This window comes from Delphinus delphis, chromosome 12, assembly GCF_949987515.2.
Source record: "Delphinus delphis chromosome 12, mDelDel1.2, whole genome shotgun sequence".
In the NCBI taxonomy this organism is placed as follows: Eukaryota; Metazoa; Chordata; class Mammalia; order Artiodactyla; family Delphinidae; genus Delphinus; species Delphinus delphis.
Genome location: NC_082694.2, coordinates 12,980,181 through 13,007,318, shown reverse-complemented (window position 1 = coordinate 13,007,318; position 27,138 = coordinate 12,980,181). Strand labels below are relative to the sequence as shown.

At 43.8% G+C, this 27,138-nt stretch overlaps 1 protein-coding gene across 1 annotated transcript; it reads right to left on the bottom strand.

Annotated features, from left to right (window-relative positions):
* Window positions 1–456: 456 nt before the first annotated feature.
* POLR1B (RNA polymerase I subunit B) lies at window positions 457–27,138 on the bottom strand. The gene is made up of 15 exons (XM_060027369.1): window positions 26,944–27,138; window positions 23,036–23,203; window positions 22,638–22,784; window positions 20,263–20,395; window positions 17,603–17,739; window positions 16,481–16,704; window positions 15,731–15,902; window positions 12,588–12,759; window positions 11,537–11,818; window positions 10,294–10,427; window positions 8,850–9,020; window positions 7,895–8,051; window positions 5,425–5,621; window positions 4,756–5,009; window positions 457–3,921 (listed from the first exon to the last, which is right to left on the bottom strand). The coding sequence occupies exons 1-15, from the start codon at window positions 27,118–27,120 to the stop codon at window positions 3,039–3,041; spliced, it is 3,408 nt and encodes a 1,135-aa protein (XP_059883352.1). The 5' UTR covers window positions 27,121–27,138; the 3' UTR covers window positions 457–3,038.

Here is a 27,138-nt window from a genome sequence, read left to right as displayed (position 1 = left end):
GGAGCAGCTCCCTCCTGGGGACCAGTCTTAGACAAGACCTCCGCCGCCCACCCAGTGCAACTCCTTTCCTCGTGCACTGGGCTGCTGGGGCTCCCGTGGGCCTGGCCCCCTCCTCAGCACTGCCCGAGCCTTCCTTACCCGCTGCAGGTTCACGGGGTGCGAGGCTTAGAAGAGGTGCAGTTTCATAAGCAGCAGCTGATGAATGGGTCCCAGTGCCCTACTCCTTCCTCCAGGTCCTCCAGAGCTGTGGGCCAAAAGGAGGCCAAAGGAGGCGCACAGAAACCGGTCACAGATGCAGGGCATTTTTTTTTCTTTTTTTTGGCCGTGCCACAAGGCTTGCAAGGTCTTAGTTCCCTAACCAGGGATTGAACCTGGGCCCTTGCTGGTGAAAGTGCAGAGTCCTAACCACTGGACCTCCAGGGAATTCCCCCTGCTTAGCCTTTAAAGTGCATTTGATGTTTCAAACAGAACTTGGCACCTCGTGGGAAGGAAAAAGGAAGCATGGGAAGGGTTAATTAGGTGATTTGGTTCTCTGACAGCCAGTCTGGGCCCCTTCACCTCCCCCTCACTGATCCCAATGGAGGGACCTAAATGTCACAGTTAGAGCCCATGCTATTCAACGGTGTGCCCCACCAGGCACTGAGCTTCGGCTGTGGAAGTTTCCTGAGGTTGTTGAACAGTCTACCACAAACTAGGTAGGCAGAAACGTGTTCTCTCACAGTTCAGGCCAAAGTCCAGAATCAAGGTGCTGGCAAGTTGATTCCTTCGGGAGACGGGGAGAATCTGTTCCAGGCCTGTTCCCAGCTTCTGGTGGTCGCCAGCAGTCCTTGGCCCTCCTCGGCTGGTAGACACACTGCAGTCCTGTGATGTGGCCTCTTTTACCACAAGACCGATGGGAAGGAGTCACAAGTGGCTTCTCATTAGTATCCTGACTGCCAGAGGGACTGAGTGCTGTGAATCTACCCCATACATTTGTCTTTGTCTCCAAGTGGGCTGGGCCTGGAGGTCTGACTTCTAGCAGGACCCAGGGACGGGTCCTGCCAGGAACCAAAATCTGTCATTCAATTGTGTATTTACTTCTTTCATTTAAGGTACTCATAATAAATTCTTTAATTATGCAACACTTCATTCATGGTTATAAGTAACTTATTCAGTTTTACATTTAGCTCTGTCTTCCCATTGAAGGTACTTTTCTCCGCTTTTCATAGAGTTGCATAACATTAATTCAATCTTTTGAGTATATTTTTCCTTTAAGTAGATTTTTTGCTTGTTCTCCTATTTATTGAGATTATATACCTATATATATTTACACATGAATTTCACACGCACGCACAGATCTTGTATATACCGTTCTTACTTGAGCAAATACATTCATCTGGGTTCACCAACACTCCACTTACAGATACAAATCATCAGTGCCGCATATGGCAGTCTGTCTCAGCAGACACCCATGTGTTCTGCCAGCAATCCATTCACAGGGGAAAACCTTTCAGGCTCATTTCTAAATCCTTCCTTTTAATAGGTACAATTGCTTATATTCTCATACTCCAGATACATCATTTGTGTTCACAAACACTTCATTTATAGATAAAAACACATCACTCATTCTCATTAGATACACTTCTTGTTGTTATACCAACATTCAGTGCAGAGATAAGTAACCTGTCATTCAGTGTTGTGTACACCGCTTTTCTTTGAGCGGATATATTCCTTTCCATTCTAACCACATTTTATTCCAGGGACCCACAATACGCATGGTACACAGGCGTTTTCTCTCTGTAGACACCTCCTGTTTCTGTTTTCTACCAACGTTCCATGTATAGATATATTTTGCATCATTCTCTTTTGCGTATAAATCCTTTCAGTAGTTACATTCATTTAGATTCATAAACTCTTCATTCAGGGAGATATAAAAGTATAATTCAATTATGTATATGGAAATGTCTTATGTTAATATATTATTGTTCTGCCAACATTCCATTCATAGAGATACACAGCATATAATTGTGTGTATACTTTTTCCCATTCTACAACAGTTTATTCTAAAAAATGTCATTCGTTCTTATGTTCAGGTATTTCCTTTGAGTAATTTTGTTTTGAATAATTTTGTTTTATACAAACTGTCCATTCATAGATATACTTCATATCATTCCGTGTTGAGGATAGCTCTTTTTAGATACATTTTTGTTCTAGTCACATATAGAATTCAGCCTTGAGTTGTATTTTTCTATGTGTTTTAGCAGCCATTCACTCATAGACTTGTTACACACACCATTCAGTTTTATCGCTCTTTCCTTCAATAAATACATTATTTTTTGTTACACCAAGACCCAGTTTCTAGAGACACATATCGATCTTTTGAACAACTGTTTTTATGGGGCGATATATTCATCTGTGTTCTATCCATAGTCCATAGGGTAGAGATCAAGTTCAGTGTTCTTACCGTAAAAACACCAAGAAACAAAACAAAACCAACCACCCCCAGGAGCACAAGGAACCCTTTGGAGGTGACACTTATTACCATGATTGTGATCGTTCACAAGTGTGTGCATATGTTCAAACGCACCAAATTATATACATTAAATATGCGCAGTTTTTGGTATAACCATTACACCTCAAAAAAGCTGCTAAAAACTTTTCTACCTTTGTTTTTACTTTAAGAAAATACAAAATTACATATATATGGCTTACGCTGTTTATTTCTATTGGGCTGCTCTGCTCTACATGGACAAATAAATGTTTGACTCTCACTGCCTGCTGAAAGCAGGATGTGAAGAACCTGGGGGTGGAAAGACTTTCCCCTGAATATCCTTCTATTTATCAGTGTATCACTTTTAAAGAGCAACAAATACACTGAAAGTCATCTTCAGCAGTTATTATACCAGAGCAACTCAGAAACACTGCATTCTTAGTTGCCAGGTCTTGGTTGAGCAGTCTTAACCTTGAAAAACTCGAGTAACTATTAACAGCTTCAATGAACCAAAGTTACATTTTGTTTTAATCTGATAGCAATCTTGACCCAAAAGGCCAGCGTCAAGTTAAACGATATCCAGTTTCACTTTGATGTTCATAGCTGCCAGTTCAGCTACAAAATACTGAAAGACGTAAGGCACGGAAACAGTGTCGATGGTGTCACTGCGGTTACACAGAGTACAGTTGTACTTCCTGTTGCGCATGGTGGACCACGATGGGGGTGGCTTCTCCAAGAGCGGGGAGAGCAAACTACCACACTTCACACACACGTGGGCTACAGACCGATCCGAGCAGTTGAAGAGCCGGTCGTGAAGGAGAAAAGATGTACCATGAGCTAAAAGGGCGTCCCGCTCCATCTCCCCGAAACGGATCCCACCCTGGACGTTTCTTCCCCCGATAGGCTGGTTAGTGACTTTGTCTCTGGCTCCTGTTGTCCTAACTTGGAATTTGTCTGAGACCATGTGGCGTAAGCGTTGGTAATAAACCACACCTATGAAGATGTCTGCATCCAGCTCTAGCCCACTGATGCCACTATACAACCTCTCAGTGCCGTAGTAGTTGTAGCCAGCAGCCTTCAACATCTCACCAAAGTACTCCAGGGCCGAGTTCTCCTCGGAGAAGATGAAGGGCGTAGCGTCATGGCAGAGACCATGTAAAGCTGCAGACTTCCCTGCCATACTCTCAATCAGCATACCGATGGTCATGCGGGATGGAAAACCGTGAGGGTTGAACAGAATGTCTGGAACCATCCCGCTCTCAGTGAATGGCATGTCCTCAGCTGGCCACAGTCTGCTCAAGATGCCCTTCTGCCCATGACGACTGGCAAATTTATCCCCGATAGTTGGGTTCCGAGGGACTCTCATCGTGATGCAAACACACTTGAATTTGCCATTTCCAGTGTCATTACTGCACACTTTGATGTTATCCACAATACAATTTTCTTTACTCCTAGGAAAAAATAAACCGGACAAAATGTCAAAATGTATAGAGATACTAAGTTTTACTGATACAGTTAGCGCTTCATAAAGGATATTTGCAGAACTTATTCTCACCTCTATTCTCCAATACAGATAGAGCTGGTATCCCTAAAAGTATATTTATGAATAGGGCTACTGATTATGTTCACTAGAGAACTGTGTTCATCTGAAAGAATACTAGCAAGAAAGGCAGCTGAAGACCTACTACTGAAACCAATTTTACAGCTGTAAAATAAGCTTAAAAATTTTATTTTTATTAAGAGGTATAATGAACTCAACATTTTAGCTGGGAAACATTACTAACAACATGTCCAAGAGAGATGCTCAAGTTTGAATAATATAGTTTTAAAATAAATCACAGATTAGCTGATCAATTGTAGTAGACTGACAAGAAAAGTAGAAAAACAAAGGCAGTACAACAGACCACAGAACTTTGTCTCATTTAAGAAATGGCCATTCAGTTAATAACTAAGCTACCGCTTATATTTTCTCAAAAATTCTCCTGTTGAAAAATAACTTGCATTGACCTCCAGCAATTTCACTCAGAAACAGCCTTTAAGAAACAGCACTGGTGGGCTTCCCTGGTGGCGCAGTGGTTGAGAGTCCACCTGCTGACGCAGGGTTCATGCCCCGGTCCAGGAAGATCCCACATGCCGCAGAGTGGCTGGGCCCGTGAGCCATGGCTGCTGAGCCTGCGCGTCCGGAGCCTGTGCTCCGCAACGGGAGAGGCCACAACAGTGAGAGGCCCGTGTACCGCAAAAAAAACAAACAAACAAAAAACACAGCACTGGTTATGCGAACTTACTTATAGTACATCACAAAGCTTTCCCCGGTGTTGAGGTTTACGTAGCTGTAATATGGATCTCCATACTGCAGTTGTGCTCCAATAAACGGCAATCCGTCATCATCCAACTTCTGCAGAATCCGTGGGTCACCAGGTTTGACTCCAAAGACCAGACTATCATCTCCTTGTTTGATTTTTTCAGACAGATCTATACACTCGGACTTGTAGACACTTCCGTGGGCAAAGCCTCGTTCCCAAGAGGCCTTATTCACAATCTGTGAAGTCAAAGAATCATTAAGAGACTGAGACTAAATGAGAGTTTTCAAAATAAACCCGGTTAGAATTACAACTGGTTTAGGCATTTGATTTTAAAACTATCCACATTTCCTAAATCACCTATGCTATTAAAATCCAGACACAATAAAGGTAGATATTTCCAAGACTACATTCATTCGACATCTACTCATACCATGCACTCAAACAGGCAGGCTGTATGCATATGAATATCTAGTGATATCCCTCAAGGCTTGTCACTTTTAACTTAGACCAGGAATTAACTATTTAACAGAATAGCCATGCACCAAATACTAGGCACTTGGGCACACAAGAAATACTCCTTCAGTGATCTGATGGTAAACAAAGAAGTTAAAAACGAAGAAGGATGGAACTACGTCTCCTGGTAGAACTTACCATGGCATCTTCCATATCATAGCCAGTGTAAGAAATAACAGCAACAATGGCATTTGTCCCAATCGGATAGTTATCCATGTCATAATAATCATACATGTATGGTCGCACTAAAGGGCTCTGTGGAGTCTGAAGACGATACAGTTTATTATCTGACCGGTCTTGAAAAGTGAGGAGTGGAAAGCCCATAGTCTGCTTACCTACAAAGGGAAAAAAATTAGTATTTCGTTTTTTCCTCCTTGATTATAAAGGTGACATATAAAATTGGAAACTAAATATTCATCATAGGGGAATGAATAAATAAATTAATCATGCTGGTTATGTTTACTACAGACTAATACTTGGGGTGAAAATGAAGTAGACAAGTGTGTATCAACATGACCCGTGAAAACAATGCTGAATGAGAAAAAGTACAGAATGACATTTAATATGATGCATTCATGTACATTTGCCACACATCCCAATTCTAGACCTAGTTTATGGATACACATGTAATAAAAGCATAAAAAGGGAATGTAAAGGATATATACAAACTACAGGATATTACTACTACTGGGGGAGATGGAGTGACAGTAACTACTATCTAAGTAGATTACTTTCACACACACACACACACACACACACAGTAAGATGTTGGTATTTGTAAATTGTGCATAGTGAGGTAGGTACAGGGGGCAGGTCAGACGCTTCTTTGTACTACTACCTTACAGTACAGAGAATCAATTCAAGACAAATTGATTTTAGGGCTTCCCTGGTAGCGCAGTGGTTGAGAGTCCACCTGCCGATGCAGGGGACACGGGTTCGTGCCCCGGTCCAGGAAGATCCCACATGCCGCGGAGCGGCTGGGCCCGTGAGCCATGGCCGCTGAGCCTGCGCGTCCGGAGCCTGTGCTCCGCAACAGGAGAGGCCACAACAGTGAGAGCCCCGCGTTCCGCAAAAAAAACCCAAAATGATTTTAAAAGCTAAAATAAATAAATATATACACGGGAATTTTTTTAAAAAGGGAGACTTCTAGTTTCCGGTATATAGAGAGATATTCCTACAATATCACCCCCAACATGTAAGTATAAAATCCAGAAAAGAAAATCAACTACATACATATACACACTACCTGAAAGCACTGAAATGTAATAAAAAATAGAAATTAGAGAGGGATTAACATTTGGACAAAAGCAACTTCAGAGTGAATTTCCAGTTTTTTCAGTTTTTAATGTCTTGTTTCTTCTTTAATTTTTTACCAGATGGCTCAGTCAGTGTAGCGGCTAAAGCTCAGAAACCCACAGTCTTATTGGCTTGAAGAATCAAGGAGCAGAGTTCAGAGCACGACAGCAATTGGAAGCGTAAGGGGGGAAATTTCAGAAAGGAGAGAACCATAAAGGGAGAGCCTCACATTCTGCATATAAACTGAGTCCAAATCTTTGGTGGACTCTGTCCAGCACTATGTGTGGTGGGACAGACATGGGCAGTCTACCTAAGGCTGAAGAGTGCACTTCAACAGCTGTTCAGCTGACTTCCAGCAATCTAAAAACCAGCCCTCTTCCAAGGAACAGAAGAGAATCTAGTCTTTACAACATATTTTCTGTCCACAATCCAATCCAATATTATTAGACATACAAAGAAACAGGAAAACGTGCCCAAGACTCAAGAAATATGCAATCAATGGAGCTGATCCTGAGATGACCCAAATGTTGGATTTGGCAGACAATGATTTAAAAATACCTGTTATAACTATGCTCATGTAATGGAAAATATGTTCACGATGAATGAAGATCAGACTCTCAGATAAAACAGAAACTATAAAAATGAAACAAATGGAAGCTCTAAGCTAAAAAATTAACTTTCTGAAATAAAAATGCACTAGATGACAGTGAATATGATAGATCAATAAAAATGATCCAATCTGAAGAAAAAAGATTGAAAAAAGAGAACAAAAATCCAGTGGCTTATGGGACAACACTAAAAGGCATAACATATATGATGCATAACTGAAGTCTCAGGAGATGAGAGAATGAGGCAGAAGCAATACTTTTAGAAATAATGGCAGAAAACCATACAGATTTAATTTTTTAAAACAGATTTAAGGGACTTCCCTGGTGGCGCAGTGGTTAAGAATCTGCCTGGCAACGCAGGGGACACGGGTTTGAGCCCTGGTCCAGGAAGATTCCACATGCCGTGGAGCAACTAAGCCCGTGTGCCACAACTACTGAGCCTGCGCTCTAGAGCCCGCGAGCCACAACTACTGAAGCCCAAGCGCCTAGAGCCTGTGCTCCACAACAAGAGAAACCACCACAATGAGAAGCCCGCACACGGCAACAAAGAGTAGCCCCCGCTCGCCGCAACTAGAGAAAGCCAGCGTGCAGCAACGAAGACCCAACGCAGCCAAAAATAAAAAGTAAATAAAATAAATAAATTTTAAAAAGAAACTACAAGCCCTTTTCTTCTGTGACTACCACCACCTTCCCCTCCACCTTACCCATCTGGCACTGGTACATGTTTCTTGGACTTTGGTTGTGATCAGAGAAAGGGATGAAGTTGGCGATCACACTCAGCAGGCTGTGAGGGAAGAGCTCCTGGTGGGTGGTAACGCCAGCCAAAACCTCATCCTCAAAGACAGCAACGTTCATGAAGATCTGGAAAAGAGGAAGGACAAGGAAGTTCAACATACAAAATAACTGTGACTGCTAACACGTATTAGCTCTATCTCTCAGAGTTTAGTTCTCACAGACTTGAAAGAAAAACTTCACACCCAGTATCATGAACACTGAAGGGATCCACAGTTAGAAATACCACATGCCTTACACACCTCATTCTAAATCTACCCTGGTCCAATCGTGAAGGGAGACAGGAAGGAGGAACATTTTTTTTAAAGTAGCACAAAGCCCAGAGTTTGCAACTGCAGAAATGTAGGCAAAGATTGAGAGCGGTTCTAACGGAACGTTTCAGTCTCACCACCCGAGGCAGAGCTGGCTGCCAAGGAACGTGGGGAGTTGAGCGGGATGGGAAAGGCAAGTCATGTGACTGCCAACCCTCTCTCAAGTTTGATGAGCATGAAAACTGCTTCATGCTGGTCACAGAAGAGGCAGAAAATAAGCTTTGACTTTCTTTCAAATGCCCCAATTGTAATTATAACAGTTACACCTTTTTTTTTTTTTTTTTTTGCGATACACGGGCCTCTCACTGCTGTGGCCTCTCCCGTTGCGGAGCACAGGCTCCGGACGCGCAGGCTCAGCGGCCATGGCTCACGGGCCCAGCCGCTCCGCGGCATGTGGGAGCTTCCCGGACCGGGGCACGAACCCGCGTCCCCTGCATCGGCAGGCGGACTCTCAACCACTGCGCCACCAGGGAAGCCCCAGTAACACTTTTAAAAAAGAAATAGTTACTAAGTCTCTGCAAGTTGCATACTATACAATCACACATCGTCTATGTACCTGTTCCATAGTTCCAATTAGTTCTTCTTTGCCCAATTCCAAGTTCTGCACAGGCCGCACCAGCCTACAAGGAGTGGTAAAAAGGTACAACCCTGGGTACAGACTTGGTTTTCCCGTCATGGGGACCAGGACCACCTCCATCCAGGGAGGAATTCTTTTTTCTCTCAAAACCTGTTCTCAAAAAAAAAAAAAAAAAAAAAAGAGTTCAATTAAGAATAAATGAAGTATTTTACATCTATCTCCCCTGCCACCCAGGAGGTGGGTATAGTGGAGAAGCAGATCAAATGTGAAAAGCAACATCTTTAGAATTAAATCAGTTTTGCAGGTAACAAACCTAGTGCCCTGCCAGTCTCAACCCCACACAGATGGCCGTTTGCCCCATATCCAGAGTTGGCAAAGGCCCTACTTTCTTGGGGGCTCAGTCCCAGTATCAGGCAAACTGCGTACAACTGAGACTGGGGAAAAGGTAAACCAAGAATGTGTGTGTAGACATACTAAATGAAATTCTATCCTCTGATGTCTACAACATAGATTACTGGGGACTTTCATGGCGGTCCAGTGGCTAAGACTCTGAGCTCCCACTGTAGAGGGCTCAGGTTCGATCCCTGGTCAGGGAACTAGATCCCACATGCCACAAGTAAGAGGTCACATGCCGCAACTAAAAGATCCTGTATGCCGCAACGAAGATCCCGTGTGCCTCGACTAAGAATTGGCACAGCCAAATAAATAAATACTGAAACAATAAATAAATAATATACAGATGACTGGTGTTATTTTAAAATGTATTCAGTGAAAAGGCGGCACGTGGGATCTTCCCGAACCGGGGCACGAACCTGTGTCCCCTGCATTGGCAGGCGGACTCTCAACCACTGCACCACCAGGGAAGCCCTCTACTTAAAAAAAAAAATGTATTTCAAGGGACTTCCCTGGTGGTCCAGTGGTTAAGACCCTGTGCTCCCAATGCAGGGCGCACGGATTCAATCCCTGGTTGGGGAACTAAGATCCACGTGCTGCATGGAACGGCCTTTAAAAAAAAAAAAAAGGTATCTCAGGACCCAGAAGGCAACAGGTTATGACTTATATCCTGTATAGTTTCAATGTTACTTGAAATATAAAGTCCATATTTCAAGGTCCCCTGTATGCCACTAGTGTTTACCAAGAAAAAAAAAGTTAAAAGGGTGTTAGATTAATAGACTAGGGCCTCAATGAAACCACCAAAAAAAAAGTACAGGTCAAATACCTGTCACTGACCCTAACTGATGACGTCAGTACAAGGCAAGACGCTGCCACCAGAGGGAATGTATGGGCACTTTTGTAATTAGCTTCTGACCTCCAGACCCCTTGACACTCGAGAATGCCCTGGGGCTACCTCAACTAGAAAATGACTGAAAACCTAAGACGGAAGGACAGGACAATTCACAGAGACTCAAGATCTTAAAATGACCTTAAAATGTCGGAGAGAATCGGCAATGCCAGGAGCAAGCTCCTTATCCGCCCAGCCAACCATGACACCGTCCAGCAGGACAGGGTAGCACTCGCTGTACGGCCGATGTGGCGCTCCGTCAACTGGAGTGACGCCTGGTGAAGTGAGGAAACGGAATGATCACATCAGGATGCTTTTCCCGACATTTAACTTTCCCTCCACATTCAACAAGTGCTTCATCATTTTAGCTATCTAGTCATCTTGTCTCTAAACCGGAATGTTTTTGTATTGCCTGAGTAAATATCTAGCAAGGACCCCCCAAATCTACTGTCTCTAATTGCCGGTGAGGAGAGGAGCAGGGGGACAGGGGTTTAAGGGAGGCTTTTCCCTGTGCACCTTTTGTATTTTGATTTCTGAGCCATGTAAACACGTTAACTTCTTCCCAATAATCTAATTACCTTTGATCCTCATTGTTCACATATCACAAATTTGCCTACTAGCTAAACTTTATTTGTAACCCCAATATCAATACTAGTGGCGCTTTTTTGATCATTTGAGGACATGCAGTGAAAATTTTGAATCGCCAGATACACGTGTTCCCAGCTGAGCTCAAACCAGGTGACGCACTGTCTGTTTCAGCTCATACTGTAAACAAGCGTCCTTTCCGCACTCTGTTCAGTGCCATGTTTTTTGCATCTTTGTGCTTTTGTTGGTGATTCTGCCGTTTATAATGGCCTTCAAGCACAGTGTGAAAGTGCTGGTTCCTAAGCACGAGGCCGTGCTGAGCCTTATGGAAAAACGTGTTAGATAAGCTTATCGTTACAGTGCTGTTGGCCAAGAGCTCAATATTAATGAATCAACAATATACATTAAATAAGGCGTCTTTAAACAGAAACACACATAAAGCAAGACTATGTACCAGCTGATGAAAACGCTGTGACAAGAGGCTCACAGGAACCTAATCTTTTGTTTCCCCAGGAACAACGGCTCACTATCTGCTAATTCAGTGCCAGTGGTGACTTTACAGAAGTACTGCAAATACCAAGCATCGACTCTAATTAAATAAAGAACGCTCTTCCATGAGCCATCAACACCTTCTGAAGATAGCAAGTGCTTTACAAAATGTCACAGGTTATCCACAGTGTTTCACCCACCGCCCTTACAAGAACTCTCTGCTCAGCCCCCAAAGAAGCACAACTTAATAGCTTTGCACCTGTTAAAACCCACACAAGCAAACAAGACAAGACTGCTGTACACCACCTACCCAAGTTGCAGAGCAAAGCTGGAACAGATGCTGTATACACAAACTGTGTGACGACCTCACATATGGTGGTTAAGTGGTTCATCAGACCACAGGGCTCCCCGTCGGGGGTGTGCACGGGGCAAAGGAAACCCCAGGACTCCGGCAGCAGCCTGCGTACTGTGGTGGTCCGCATCTTGGCAAAATCTGCCCCTCTGTGCACACAGCGGAAGTGGGAGAGATAGCGTATGAAGTTCAGCTTGTCAGCCACCACACAAAGTCCGGAATCTTGCAGGAAGCCAAGACCTTAATAAAACAAATGTCATTGAAAATGGGCTAAACTTAAGGAAAAAAAAAAAGCCTATCTTTTACTGGAGGCTCTGATAAGATAAACCCTCAGAGTACACTAGAGATCACAGAGTGGGTCATCACAAAGTTTACTCAGTTATCACAAAGTTTACTCAGCTCTGGTGAGGGGAAGAGCTTAAAAACATAGTAAAAATCCCCAGATTTCACAAACTGTATTAGCCTCGACGGTTTCTCCATCTCCTCTACACTATCTCCTTTGTGGGAAAACATTAAATAAGTAATAAAATAGCAAGTAATTAAATGGGATTCATCCAAGAGGGCTGGATAACACACAAGCATTTGTTAGCCCTTAAGGAATCTGCACCAGTATCATCTGTTTAAAAAAAAAAAAAAAAGATTTCTGGGCCCTCAATAACCACTTTTCAAAGTTTTCCAGTCATTCTAATACAACTGGTTCAGGGATGCGCACGTCTAACAACCCTCCCAGACAACCCATCTAGTTAACCTTTCCTCAGAGATCTAAGCTTTCTTTAGTTTTCTAGAAGGAGGCACAGGAAATGCATTTGATCATTAAAATTAGATTTCAACTATACAGACAGACTGTCTACAGCCCAATATACACCTGTCAAAATTTACAACATGAAATCTGTCTTTAATGAGTAAGAAGTTCACTTTTGAAAAGAATCTCTCTCAGCAATATATAAATCTACATTAAGCAAATAATTTGAAAATCATAACTAAATGAAGCCTCTCTGTTTAATTTCACCTGTTTTAGAACGTAGATTCCCAGTAGCAAGAAGATATTCAAATGGTTTTGTAAGGTCTGTTCCCAGAGTAAAAATCTTCATCAAATTTTCAGTGTTTAAGGACACATTGGTCTTCTGGGCCTTCTTGTCTATAGCTATTTTAATAGATGCTAACCAAGCTTCCAATTTTTCCTGAAATAAGAAAAACTTTACATTGTTAGGTATTTTAATGAGCACAAGCTGGATATTTACTCTTACATAACCTGCACATCCGTAACAAAAGCCCACTAATTCGTACGTCTGACACGGAAAACTTCTCAACTATAAACCTGAAAAAACAGCTTTTCAAAGTACTATTGCAGCTCAGGCATTTCTTAAGACAGAAGATACAGGCTTCTGCAGTGCTGAGGTTCGCCTCGGCACTGTGGGCAGCTGGCTGGATAGTTCTTTGTGACGAGGGGCTGTTCTGTGAGCTGTGGGATGTTACCGCAGCATCCCTGGCCCTTACCCACAAAAATGCCTCCAGACACTCTCAAAGGTCCCTTGGGGTGGAACAAAATCGCTCCCAGTCGAGATTACCCACACTAATGGAAAAGAACCGAAACTGGTTTGCTTGGGCCTTAGAAAAGTTTTTAATTCAAATGCTCTTATCAAACAATCGCAAGACCTTCAACCCCAGAAACAGGCAACAACAACAAAGCCCTGAGACAAAGCAGCAGCCTGCTGTCCCAAGAACAAAACAACTAAGAAGAGCCCAGAGTCCCCAAATGACACCCAACACACAGGACCCCTGACTGACAAGCCAGTAGGAAAGACCGACACGTTCTTCTCATATAAAAGTTGAAACATAATGGAAAAGGAAGAGAAAACAAAAGAGAAAAGAGGAAAGAAGTCAGAGATGAGGAACAGAGATGTGGGTAAAATGCTCTGGAACCGGAGACGGGGAGGCGGAAAGAGTGAGCTAAACTTTCCTCCTGGGTCAGAGGCCTGCCCGTGGTCTCTTCGAGGTTAGCTAGCATTTACTGGGCACGTACAACAAGCTGGCGCTCTGCATGGTTACTTCAGCCGCACAACAAACTTTTCCTCAGGAAGCACGGCATTACAGGACCTCTGAAAACCCGTGGGCCAGATGCACTTCAGTATTAAGAACTTTTTAGGCTTCCGAAAGGTGACAGGCACACAGACCTTTTATTACCTAACACCCATGATGGAGACTGAGGCACTGGCTCATAATCAAACACATTTCTACCCTGAAACACAAACTGTCATACTAGGTAGAGCAAATGAAAGTTACAAACAGCTTCCTGTTGGTTCGGATCAGGTTTTGCTGCCAACTCTTATATTTTTTTTTGGTTCTCATACTTTCTGGATCTGGAATTGCAGGCGAGTGATTGTGGACCTGTCTGTGCGGTCTGCACACTCAGTACAAGCAGAAGCAAGCGAGACCTCCAGGAAGGCTTCCCATGAGGCTCACCAGCCTCTCTGGGAAAAGGGCTAATGTGGAGATGGGCGGACAAGCCTATGAAGAGCGACGCAGCACTGAGAAGGAGGTACAGCATCTCCCCACCTGCTCTCACACTTCAGAGCGGAATCGCTTCAGCGTCCCTCACTCCCCAACCCTGTTAAGCAGCCTCGGACCCAATCACAGGGACCTCAGTCTCTGTGGCAACACTCACTGAGATGGTTATACAAGCCTGTCATTCGTATCAGGTCACTGTCATGAACCTTCTGAAGATTGCTTTCATGTCCCGAATTCAGAGGTTTAAAAGCTTGAGTATAACGGAGGCAAAGGCAAGGAAATCAGACACTTTTAAGCAATGAATTCTCTGAAAAAGTCCCAAGTTTCCTTTCCTCTGTTGCTGAAACAGGTCACCTTGGTAATGTCGTGCAAGTGAAGATACTTCTAACATGGCCAGCTCGCAACGAACCCACATGCTTCAGTTTAAGGAGGGAAATGTAAATTAGTCTTTAAAGGTGACTGAAACTTCTGCCTGATTTGAATTTTTATCAGGGAAATGCTAGACTACCAAAATTTCTCAATCTAATTTTATAGACAGAGCAGACAGAAACAAAAGTTATTACCTTCAAGTAAGAATTTAATTATTGACCAGATTACGAATTGGAGATTTTTACTTCAGTCCTCTCCATCTTCCCTGCCGTTGTTCTGTTATCTCTTAGATTAAATCTTTTTTAGGGATGATATTCAAAATATAAAATGCTACCAAGTCAACTTGCTTATAAGATTATTTTTGTGTCATGCCAACATTCTCTCCCAACACACACAGAGTTCTCATTATTTACAGTTATCGTGTCCTATCCTGTCTCTGTGAACACCGCATTGGCGAGCACAGAAGCACTGCTCCTAGGGGAAATGCAGGGTTAGACTTCAGGGAGTCTCTGGTCATTGACAACGTTTTCGTCAACTGATCGAAACATGACCTCGTTTTTTGTGTTTGTTGAGAGACACCTTAGTTTATTCTGTTGATTCGTTACCACTGAGCTCAGAGCAAACAGCACCGTAACTCATGCCTGAAAAAAGCCTGTCAGGTGTTTTCTCCATAAAGAATGTCGCAGCCTTCTTACACTTAGGAACACTAGACGGTACTTCAGCACTGAGCCTGGGGGTCACTTTAAACAGCAAAATCACCAACAGAAAGCACAAAACTGTGAAAAACGTGGCGGTAGAGACCCTTGTTTACAGCTCATCAGACCTCAGCTGGGGCCATGAACGTCAGGAAACTCCAGTTCTTCAGCACCTGTGCATGTCTGCAAATGATCCCGGGAGTGCTGACACTGCTGGCGTTCCAAATAAATTTTAGCGAGTAGGTGAATTCACAAGTACAGACTCTGTGAATAATGGGGACTGACTGGATGTGTGTATATAGGCCATTTACACTTTATCATTAATGTTATGACCAAGATTTGATATTGTCTTTATTTAGCTTCTATAAAAACATTAAAGAAATTTCTGAACCTGGCCAAGCTAAGATCTGTGAGTCCGTTACTGCTAAACAAACAAAAAGTAGAAAAGAAAAGAAAAAAAAAGACTACATAAAATGCCCAAACGAGAAATTTTAAACATGCAGGAAACAATACTGCTGGAAATGGCCACGTCATCCCACAAGAGGTATGACTGCTCTGGGGTGAAGCAGCCTGCATTTACCTTCAGAAACATGAGGAAGAGCTGCCCGGGGGTCAGGACCTCTTGATTCACTAAACTGTCAGGATTCTCCTCCATGCACTCTCCTTTGGCTAAAGCAAAGAGCTTCCGGGTCATGAGACAAAGCACATAAAACTTTTCAGTGTTGGATTTCAAGTGGATACAGATGCACTGGCTGCCAAAAGAGAAAGAAAAAGCTTAGAACGATTCAGCCGCCGATACTACTCGATGTCCTACTGAATTCAGCTTCTCGGCTGCACTGGCCATTCAGATGCTCAGCGTGTGGCTCGTGGATACAGATGGGACAGCGCTGGTCTAGAGCAGGGCTCCTTTAATAACTACACAGTGGTTACAGAAGACCAGGTCCTAGCCTTGGGGAAATAAAGGGACGTGATGCCTGCAACTTTCAAGGATGCAGAAAGAAAAACGCTGATGATATGCAGAGAAAGCAACAAAGCAAAGTGGTAAAAATATTAAGAACTAGTGAACGAGAGTGTCCAATGTACTATTTTTGCAGCAATTCTGGAAGTCTGAAGTTATTTCAAAAGTTTTAAAGTACAACAGAAGATATGAAGCTACCAGAAAAAAAAAAAAGGCGAAGATGACTGCAGAAACAACGCTGGGCCCTACTTTGCTAAGCCAGAACCCTACCCCCAGGGCCATTCTGATTCCCAGATGACTCACCAGCCCCAGCTACATCAATACAAGGAAGCATGGACACCTTCCACCCCCAATAAACAAAAGCACACCTACCTGAAGAGAAACTCTGCAGCGTATTCATTTGGGTACCAGTCAGGAAGACTGAGTTTTACCCTGAAGCGTTCCCCCAGATAGCTAAGGACCTGTTTTTGTGTGGAACATCCCTCTTCCATTACAATCCTTAACATCTGAGAAACAGAGTTCCTAAAGAAAGAGTCATCTTCCTTTCCTTTGATGAGCTCCTGAAAAATCTGGTAATCGGAAAAGCTGACAAGTGCCTAGAAAAGAAAAAAAGGTTCTTTTTAAAAATTGCTAATAACTAAACCATCTTAATCATTTAGTAACCATTCTGTTCTTTTTTTTTAATACCCGAGAAAAATTAGCACTCCGCTATCGCTGAATCTAAGTGAGCTCTTCAAAATCAGGGCGATGCTTGTATGACAGACACCAAGATGGTCCCATGATCCTCACCTCCCGGTATCCACAACCTTGGTCTCCTCCACACTGAGCCAGGGCTGGCCAGTGTGACCGATGGAACATGGTGGAAAAGCTGAAGCATGACTCTCAAGGCAGGGTCTCAAGGGCCCTCCAGCTCCCGCCTTGCTCTCCTGGCTAACTCTCTGGGGAAGACAGCTGCCTCAAAGCAGCCTGTGCAAAGGCCCACGTGGAGAGGAACTGAGACCTCCTGCCGACAGCCCACAGTGACTTGCCAGCCATGAGGGAACCGCCTCGGAAGGGGATCCTCCAGCCCCGGGAAAGCCTTCCAAACAACCGTAGCCCCCGCTGACATCTCACGGCAACCTCCGGAGACCCCGGCCAGAGCTGCCCAAATCTGGAGCAACTTCCAAACTCCTGACCGCAGAAACTGTGGGAGAAATGTTTAGCGATGCTTTAGCCACTGCCTTTTAAGTTAACTTTTTTTGTTGGTGGCCGCGCCACGTGGCTTGCAGGATCTTAGTTCCCCAACCAATGATCGAACCCAGGCCCTCGGCAATGAAAGCGAGGAGCCCTAACCATTGGCCCACCGGGAAATTCCCTGAGGTAACTTATTAGGGAGCAGTAGGAGACGCCAGCACAGCATGAACTCTGATGAGGACAACCTGTATCCATCCTGCGCAGGACACCACTTGCAATGACTCACTCCCTAACGAGAGAAGTATATTCAGTAAGTCACACCTTAAGTGCAAATCCCAAAGGAAAAAAAAACAGTTCTTTCCGGTAAATAAAGTTCAACATAACCGTGCCATTTTCCAGGTAGTGAAGGTTCATATTGACGGCGGAATGTTCTTCCCTCACACAGTGCATTGAAACTCCTATTTAAACAAACAGAGCAAACGGTCAGAAACTCAGCAACACTACCACTTAGCATGCATGGCTACAATTAGAGACTGATTTTTAGCTCAATTATAAGAATAAATTGTTTAACTACAGGGCTCGTGAATGCAAAATGCTATCTTGTGAAGCCAGCCACTGTCACGGAGAGTGATCAAACAGAGGCCAGGTCACTGTCAGCCAGAGACCGAGGGCAGTGCCACATACCCTGAACCAGAAGAGTTCCGAGGCCTGTACCTACACCTGGCCAAGTCAGCATCCTTCAGCACCGTAAGCAGTAACATAAATACATGTGTTCATTCAGTTTGAAAAAAAATTGAACACAGTAGAAAGGTTTCCCACTATGAAATTATAACACAGAAATGCTTAACAGAAAAACAAAAAATTATACATATATGGGAGAAAAATATCAAAGACTCTGTTTGGATGCATCTACTTTTTAATATCGGGTGGACCAAAACGTGCCTTCGGTTTTTAAGTAAAAATAAAAGACATATTTTTCATTTTCACCAAGAACTTTATTGAACAACGTATTCACCCTTTTGTTCCACTACCTTCTGCCATTTTTCAGGCAACTTCATAATTCCATCTTCCCAAAACTTATCTTTTTAAGCAAAGAACTGTTCCAGGTGCCTTTTGCAGTCTTCCAGGGAATTGAAATTTTTTTCATTAAGAGAATTTTGGGGCTTCCCTGGTGGCGCAGTGGTTAAGAATCCACCTGCCAATGCAGGGAACATGGGTTTGAGCCCCGGTCCAGGAAGATCCCACATGCCACGGAGCAACTAAGCCCCTGCACCACAACTACTGAGCCTACGCTCTGGAGCCCGCGAGCCACAACTACCGAGCCCACGTGCTACAACTACTGAAGGCTGCGTGCCTAGAGCCCATGCTCCGCAACAAGAGAAGCCACTGCAATGAGAAGCCTGTGCGCTGCAACAAAGAGTAGCCCCTGCTCACCGCAACTAGAGAAAGCCCGTGCACAGCAACAAAGTCCCAACGCAGCCAAAAATAAATTTATAAAAAAAAAAGAGAGAGAGAATTTTGTAAAGACCAAAGTAAATGGCAATCCGAAGGAGCAATGTGTGGTGAATACGGAGGGTGAATCAGAACTTCCCAGCCAAGCTATAACAGTTTTGAGTGGTCATCAAAGAAACATGCGGTCTTGCATTATCCTGATGGAAGACTATGTGTTTTCTGTTGACTAATTCCAGACGCTTTTTGTCGAGTGCCGCTTTCAGGTGGTCTAACTGGGAGCAGTACTTGTTGGAACCAATCGTTTGGTTTTCCGGAAGGAGCTCGTAATAGAGGACTCCCTTCCAATCCCACCATATACACAACATCACCTTTATTGGATGAAGACCGGCCTTTCGTGTGGTTGGTGGTGGTTGATTTCACTTGCCCCATGATCTCTTCTGTTCCACATTACTGTACAGTATCCACTTTTCATCGCCCATCACAATTTGTTTTAAAAACGGAATGTTTTCATTACATTTCAGTAGCGAATCGCATGCAGAAATAAGGTCAAGAAAGTTTTTTTTGCTTAACTTACGTGGAACCCAAACATCAAACCGATTCACATAACCAAGCTGATGCAAATGATTTTCAACACTTGATTTGGATATTTTGAATATGTGAGCTATCTCCCGCGTGGCATAATGTTGATTTTTAAAAATTTATTTATTTTATTTATTAATTTTTGGCTGCCTTGGGTCTTCGTTGCTGTGCGCAGGCTTTCTCTAGTTGCGGCAAGTGGGGGCTACTCTTCGTTGTGGTGTGCAGGCTTCCTATTATGGTGGCTTCTCTTGTTGCAGAGCATGGACTCTAGGTGCGCGGGCTTCAGTAGTTGTGGCACGTGGGCTCCGTAGCTGTGGCTCACGGGCTCCAGAGCACAGGCTCAGTAGTTGTGGCACACGGGCTCAGTTGCTCCGTGGCATGTGGGATCTTCCCGGACCAGGGCTCAAACCCGTGTCCCCTGCATTGGCAGGTGGATTCTTAACCACTGCACCACCAGGGAAGTCCTATAATGTTAATTTTTCTCAATTAATGTCCGATTTGATCGCTATCAACTTCAACTGGTCTACCCGACCGTGGAGCATCGTCCAGAGAAATCTCCAGCACGAAACTTTGCAAACCACTTTTGACACGTTCAATCAGTCATGGCACCTTCTCCACACACTGCACAAATTTTTTTTGCGTTTCAGTTGCATTTTTACCTTTCTTGAAATAATAAAACATAATATGCTGAAAAATGTTGATTTTTTTCTTTCATCTTGAATGTTAAAATGGCTACACAAAAATTCACTAATTTTGATGTCTTTTTTTAAATGCACGCTGATATGACAGCTGTCAAATACAATCTAACAGAATTGTTTCGAATGAAGTTAAAGACAACTAACTGCTATTAGAGCCATCTTACAGAAAAAAACGAACGAACCTTTTGGCCGACCCAATAAAATAGCTTAAATTTTTCTAAAAGAACATTCCAAAAAATCACTACAACTTACCATACTGAGTATAGCCAGGCCCTCTGCTTTTCCATTTTGGTCTTACCATTGCGATGGGGAAATTTCTGCGAGGCATAATCAACATTCGGATGACTTTTTCGATGCCATTGATTATAAAATAGCCTCCCATTTCCTGCCGAAGAGACGAATTAAAATTTGTTAAACAAAGATATATAACTACCCGTAAACATGAAACTGACCAACTGGAATCACCACCCTCATTCGTAAACAGATGTGCAGAAGAGGTGCACTCGGGCAAGAGGAACTGTGGATCCCTTGGAAACTGCAGACTTTATAAAGTCTTCTTAAGCACATTAAAACGGCTGTAGAGGGCTTCCCTGGTGGCGCAGTGGCTGAGAGTCCGCCTGCCAATGCAGGGGACATGGGTTTGAGCCCTGGTCCAGGAAGATCCCACATGCCGCGGAGTGGCTGGACCCGTGAGCCATGGCCGCTGAGCCTGCGCGTCCGGAGCCTGTGCTCCGCAACAGGAGAGGCCACAGCAGTGAGAGGCCCGCGTACCGCAAAACAAACAAACAAAAACAAGTTACTCCAAAGAGAAGTCTAAAGATGAAAACAGTAATCGTTTAGCTTCCAGACAAGTATGGCTTCTTGAATAAGTTAAAAAGCTTTTGACTGTATGAAAGCTCTGGAAACCAGAAATTTGGATTAGCTAAATAGGAAAATATTTTTAATATTTAATTTTAATAAGTTAATAGAACGTTTCTGTAATAAATAAGGAGCTACTATGAAGCAGGCATATCACGCTGAGTGCTCTATGTCAGCATAACATTTAATCCCATAATAATGAGAGAGAGCTATATGCCCATTTTCAGAAGAGAAAACTGAGGCTCAGGGAGATTAAATTTCCCAAAGGTGCGGGACTGGTAAGCGGAACAGCTGGATGTCAAACCCAGATCTGCCACCAAAACCCTCTTCCCACCACACAACACAGCCCCCCTGTTGTAAGCAGAGTCTGCTGGTCTTTTTTTTTTTTTTACATCTTTATTGGAGTATAATTGCTTTACAATGGTGTGTTAGTTTCTGCTTTATAACAAAGTGAATCAGTTATACATATACATATGTTCCCATATCTCTTCCCTCTTGCGTCTCCCTCCCTCCCACCCTCCCTACCCCACCTCTCCAGGCGGTCACAAAGCACCGAGCTGATCTCCCTGTGCTATGCAGCTGCTTCCCACTAGCTATCTACCTTATGTTTGGTAGTGTATATATGTCCATGCCTCTCTCTCGCTTTGTCACAGCTTACCCTTCCTGCTCCCCATATCCTCAAGTCCATTCTCTAGTAGGTCTGTGTCTTTCTTCCTGTCTTACCCCTAGGTTCTTCATGACATTTTTTTTTCTTAAATTCCATATATATGTGTTAGCATACGGTATTTGTCTTTCTCTTTCTGACTTACTTCACTCTGTATAACAGACTCTAGGTCTATCCACCTCATTACAAATAGCTCAATTTCGTTTCTTTTTATGGCTGAGTAATATTCCATTGTATATATGTGTCACATCTTCTTTAGCCATTCATCCAATGATGGACACTTAGGTTGTTTCCATCTCCGGGCTATTGTAAATAGAGCTGCAATGAACATTTTGGTACATGACTCTTTTTTTTTTTTTTTTTTGCGGTACGTGGGCCTCTCACTGTTGTGGCCTCTCCCATTGCGGAGCACAGGCTCCGGACGCATAGGCTCAGCGGCCACGGCTCACGGGCCCAGCCGCTCCGCGGCATGTGGGATCTTCCCGGACCGGGGCACGAACCCGTGTCCCCTGCATCGGCAAGCAGACTCTCAACCACTGCGCCACCAGGGAAGCCCTACATGACTCTTTTTGAATTATGGTTTTCTCAGGGTATATGCCCAGTAGTGGCATTGCTGGGTCATATGGTAGTTCTATTTGTAGTGTTTGCATGTCTTGATTACTTCAACTTAATACTGCAAAGCCACCTAACAGGGCTTGAATGGAAGGTATATGAAGCATTTAATACGTCCACAGAATCTGACTGTGGGTAAAGCAGACATTTGAGACAGATATGTGGGTTAAGACAGCTTTAAAAAAACCAAATATGTATCTAAATATGTATCAGTTGGTAGGAGAAACCTACCAATTCTTTCCCCATAATAATCATATTCTCTAACTGGAGTGGTTTTTTTTTCATACATTGTCTCATGTGAGACTCATTATGAGGCCTATGCAGTGTGCAGACAAAACATCAATGCCCCATGTTACCTATCCAGAGACTGAAGCAGAGAAAGAAATCCGGACCCCCCTCCCCCACTCCCGACAAGCTTCCCGTCCTCTCTCTCCCAGCTCCGGCGCTTTCTACTGTCACCTGGCCCTTGACTGCATGGGACCCCTGTAGGTACCTCTGCTTCCTCGTGGTGCTGGATGAGGGCTTTTGGAGGAAGGTTGTATAAGTTGCAAAGCTTGGATTTCACCATGATGGGAACATAGCCAAGAAACTGTTTAATGATTCCTTTTGAGATTCCATTCACTGCCCAGCTGATATCGGCCTAAATGAAAATAAGAGAGAGAAAAAAATTATTTCGTACAAAAGGAAATATCCAGATCTACAAGAATGAGTATTTGAAGAGATTAAGGCAGAAGACCATAAACTAAATGATTTTATGCTTTAGACTGAAAAGATGGCATCTCTTGGATGACAGCACTAAGAAAGTAGAATTCTGGTATAAACTGTGTTAGGCACCAGGCTTATTCTCAAAAATGTACAGTGTGCAAGTCATACACTCTCTCTTGTACTCACCGTCAGCTTTCCCCGGTAGGTGCTCCTTCGGCCCCGGCATTCTGCTGGATAAACATTGAGCTCTTTACAGATGCTCCCTTTTGGAACTGTGGGTGGACTGATGACAGCATCCACAATAGTAAGAGAGATCCGCTCATCTTTGAAAGCAAATTCAAAGGGAGGGATGGCCTGAAACACAATTCACACTGTTAGCTGCTTGCATTTCCAAGGTATTTTTTCTCTAAGACTCTTTCAAATCCCATGTGTTCTATAAGCATTGATGGCTATAATGCTAATGTGACACATCTGAAAAACAGCTAAAGCTACAACCAGTCTACTCATAACCTAACTACCTAAAACTGTAATGCATTAACAAGATTTTTTTTGACTGTCTACTACATGTCCGATTCTGTAGTAGGTTCTAGGGATACAGCTGTGTACAGAACAAAGCTGTTCTCTGAACCAAGTGCTTGACTTCTCTATTCTTTTTTTTTTTTTTTTTTTCCGGTACGCGGGCCTCTCACTGTTGTGGCCTCATGGGCCCAGCCGCTCCGCGGCATGTGGGATCCTCCCGGACCGGGGCACGAACCCGCGTCCCCTGCATCGGCAGACGGACTCGCAACCACTGTGCCACCAGGGAAGCCCCGACTTCTCTATTCTTATATATAATAAACACACACACACACACACACACACACACACACATCTATTCTTTTTCAGTTTCTTTTCCATTATAGTTTATTACAAGATATCGAGTATAGTTAGTTCCCTGTGCTATACAGTAGGTCCTTGATGTTTACCTATTTTATATATAGTAGTGTGTATATGTTAATCTCAAACTCCTAATTTCTCCCCCACCCCTCCCATTTGTACCTTGTACCCTCTGCATGCAAGACAAATGGGACTCCTGCCAACAGAGCAAGGATACAGACACACCCTACTGATTTAGCAAGACACTCTAATAATGCCATTCTTTAGGCTGATCTTTGTACATTTCATTCCACGGTGGCCTCACACTGAAGCCAGAGCCATGCAAGGGGTTGGTGGTGGTCATGGTGGTTCTTCCCCTTCCACAGCAGTTGCTTCTTTGTACCACACCCCGGGGGGAGCGCTGCTGAACTGAGGAAGGGGCATCACTGAGTTCTCCTACGTATTAACTCTAAACAACCTCCTGGCCTTAGTGCTGAAATAGCAAGAATGCCACAAATGGAGCTAAGAATACGAGGGAGGTTCTTCCACCTCACGTGAGTTCAACTGACCCTTTCTAAACTTTAAAATTTTATCTAAAGCTAGTATTTTAGAATTCAGTATTTTATTCTAAAATAAAAATTTAACATATTTCCTATTTCAGGATAGAGCAATAGTTTACAAAAGGAGATTAGAAGATTCACTTTCTCCAGCCATTTGCTGCACTATCTATATCTCAACGCAGCCAACTCTCATTATTCAAGATAGTTACGGCCCATAAAGTCACCACAAGTGCTGAATCAGTGAATTCCGAACCTCTGTTCTCGGGGGAAATACAAAGTTAGGTTCCTGCCAGTCTCTGATCACAGCATTTCATTAACTGATCAATACATAACCTTGCTTTATGTGGGTTTCTTTCTTTCTTTTTTTTTTTAAAAAAACATTTTTTTATTTTGGCTGCACCGGCTCTTAGCTGCGACACCCGGGATCTTTGTTGCAGCGTGTTTAGTTGCAGCACGCGGGACCTTTAGTTGCCGCATGCATGTGGGATCTAGTTCCCTGACCAGGGATTGAACCTGGGCCCCCTGCATTGGGAGCACAGAGTCTTACCCGCTGGACCACCAGGGAATTCCCTTTATGCGTGTTTCTACTTAGGAACATCTTATTTAATACATACCGTGGTTCATTAATACTGATCTCACAGCCATCAGCACTAGCTCATGACTGAACAAAGGTTATCTAATATACATTTTCTCTGAAGGCACATCACAGCCTTCTCACACTTAGCAACATTACACAGCACTTCAGCACTACGCATGATGTCTGTTTTAAACAGCAAAATCACCAACGAAAAGAACATAATAAGAACGTGAAAAACGGAAGAAACTTTGAAAAGAACACTTTGAATCTGCTGGAAAAAAATGAGCGTATCTCTCTTACTATCTCATTATTTTTAGTATAAGAACTTGAAACAAGAAAGCAAGACTGTCGCCTTATCGTACCTGAGTTGGGATGGCTGTACAATGGGCAACTCAAATTTTTTGTCCCTGCAGATGTTGGCGAGTACTGGTTTGGGGGTTACAAATAAACTTTAGCAAGTAGGCAATTCACAAATGTGACAGACATATCAACTTGCACTCACAGATGGAGGAATCTACTCCAAAGAAACTGGGCAAAACAAGATCTGATGAAGGCTATTTTCCCCTTGGTTTTGTAAACATTAGTCATTTACCTTACTGTGCTTCATGGAACAACATTTTCAAAAACTCAATTGCAGCGTCGTTATCTGGGTCAGATTTTCTTCGTGTATTTCAACCAAAACAACATACCAAAAGAGACTGACTATACAAGCAGAGTTGAGAATCCAGCTGTCTTCTAATAAGCCAAACATTAAAAAGATACACAAAAGTATCATTCATCTACTAATTCCATTTTTGCTTTAGAAAATATTTTTTATAAAAAGTTAATATAAAATTGGTCTCTTTTTCAATGAATTAGTATTTTTAAGATTTCTCAATTTCAGTTTCTAATAGAGTAAACAAAAGCTCTTTGGGAATCGCTCAAGAATTTTATGAGTGGAAAGGGGTCCTGGGACCAAAAAGTTTGAGAACTGCTGGTCCACATATTACCCATAAAAATCTCTTATGTACATGTGCTCCATCATTTTAGGTCAAACCTTCCTTGATCATCTCAACACTGCTCTTTTTCATTGTTTTCATAAACCCCAGGGCCAATTAACTTTTAAGTAGACGTATAATTTTTCTCATAGACACGATACAATGAGTCCAGGCATGATAGAAATTATTTCCCATCAGACAAAAATATCTTGTCTTCCGCAAACAGGTCAAGGAATAATTAAACTTCAAAGAAGCCTCAACGGCTCCGAATTATTTGCGGAATAGAGTTCAAGCATCAGAGACCGGCACAGCTCTCCACATTCTCTCCACCCCTCCCACCATGCAAGCCCTACCCAACAAAAGCACAGGGTAGAGTCCCCTTGAGCTCTGCTCCTTCACTTCCCCTGGAGGCAACGCACTTTCCTCTTCAATTCGTGTACACCTGGACTAGCTGGACCTCCTCTGTGCTCCCCGAGTACCATGCGGCCGCCCCTTGTCAGAGCAGTGCTCAAGTGTACCGGCACCGACTGCCTTCACAGTTGCACCTCCTCACCTAAAACATGATGCCAAGCAAGAACTGTCTCTTACAGGCCTGCCTCTCCCTCACCCTTAGAGCCCAGTGCCTGGAGACAAGGGGATGCTTACTAATGAGACCCTCCCCCCACCATCTTCACCTGAACTCTGGCACCATGACCCTCTAGACCAATCACTTTAATGTGGAGCAAATGCTGTGTAATGATGGTACCAATCACTTCCTGTGGACCAAACGGTTCCTACGGAACCTCTCTTTTATGCCTCACTGATACCTTCCTCAACACAGACCCGCGCTGAGCCTAGCACGGTCAAGGAGTTACAACTATTTGAAATTACACTGCGACCTCCCAGCCCTCTCTCTGGGACCCCTGCCCGCGGCATGTGCCCCATTCCCCCCGCCTCCTGGATCTCCCCCTCCCAGGCCCCGAGCCTCAATCACCTCTCCCCCGGCCCTCCTCCAACGCCTCACAAGCCCCCCACCCCTATCCTCGCCGGGCCCCCTCTCCTCCGCCCGCCTGGAGCAGGGGCTAGGGCCGCAGGCGAACCCAGAGCTGAGGGGAGCCTGGGTTCGCCTGAGGACGCCGCGCTCACCTGCACCGCGTGGCTGAGCCCCTCGCGCACAGCGTAGTTGAAGGACTCGACATGCGCCCGCGTCAGCTCCTGCAACGCTGGCTGTTGCTGCTCGCGCGGGATCCCGTAAGAGGGGTCGGTCAAGTGCTTTAGGCTGGGCCCGCTGGGTAGGTGCCGCCACCGGCCGTCGGGATCCATGAGTCCGCCTGCACACCG

Bases quoted from the DNA above. Each gene is read 5' to 3' on its own strand.
- POLR1B (XM_060027369.1), bottom strand. From the start codon at position 27,120: ATGGATCCCGACGGCCGGTGGCGGCACCTACCCAGCGGGCCCAGCCTA. The intron at 12,760-15,730 runs GTAAATGCAGGC...TTCTTATTTCAG, and splicing joins TCTTCCTCATGTTTCTGAAG to GAAAAATTGGAAGCTTGGTT. The intron at 5,622-7,894 runs GTAAGGTGGAGG...TTCCCTTTGTAG, and splicing joins CATGTACCAGTGCCAGATGG to GTAAGCAGACTATGGGCTTT.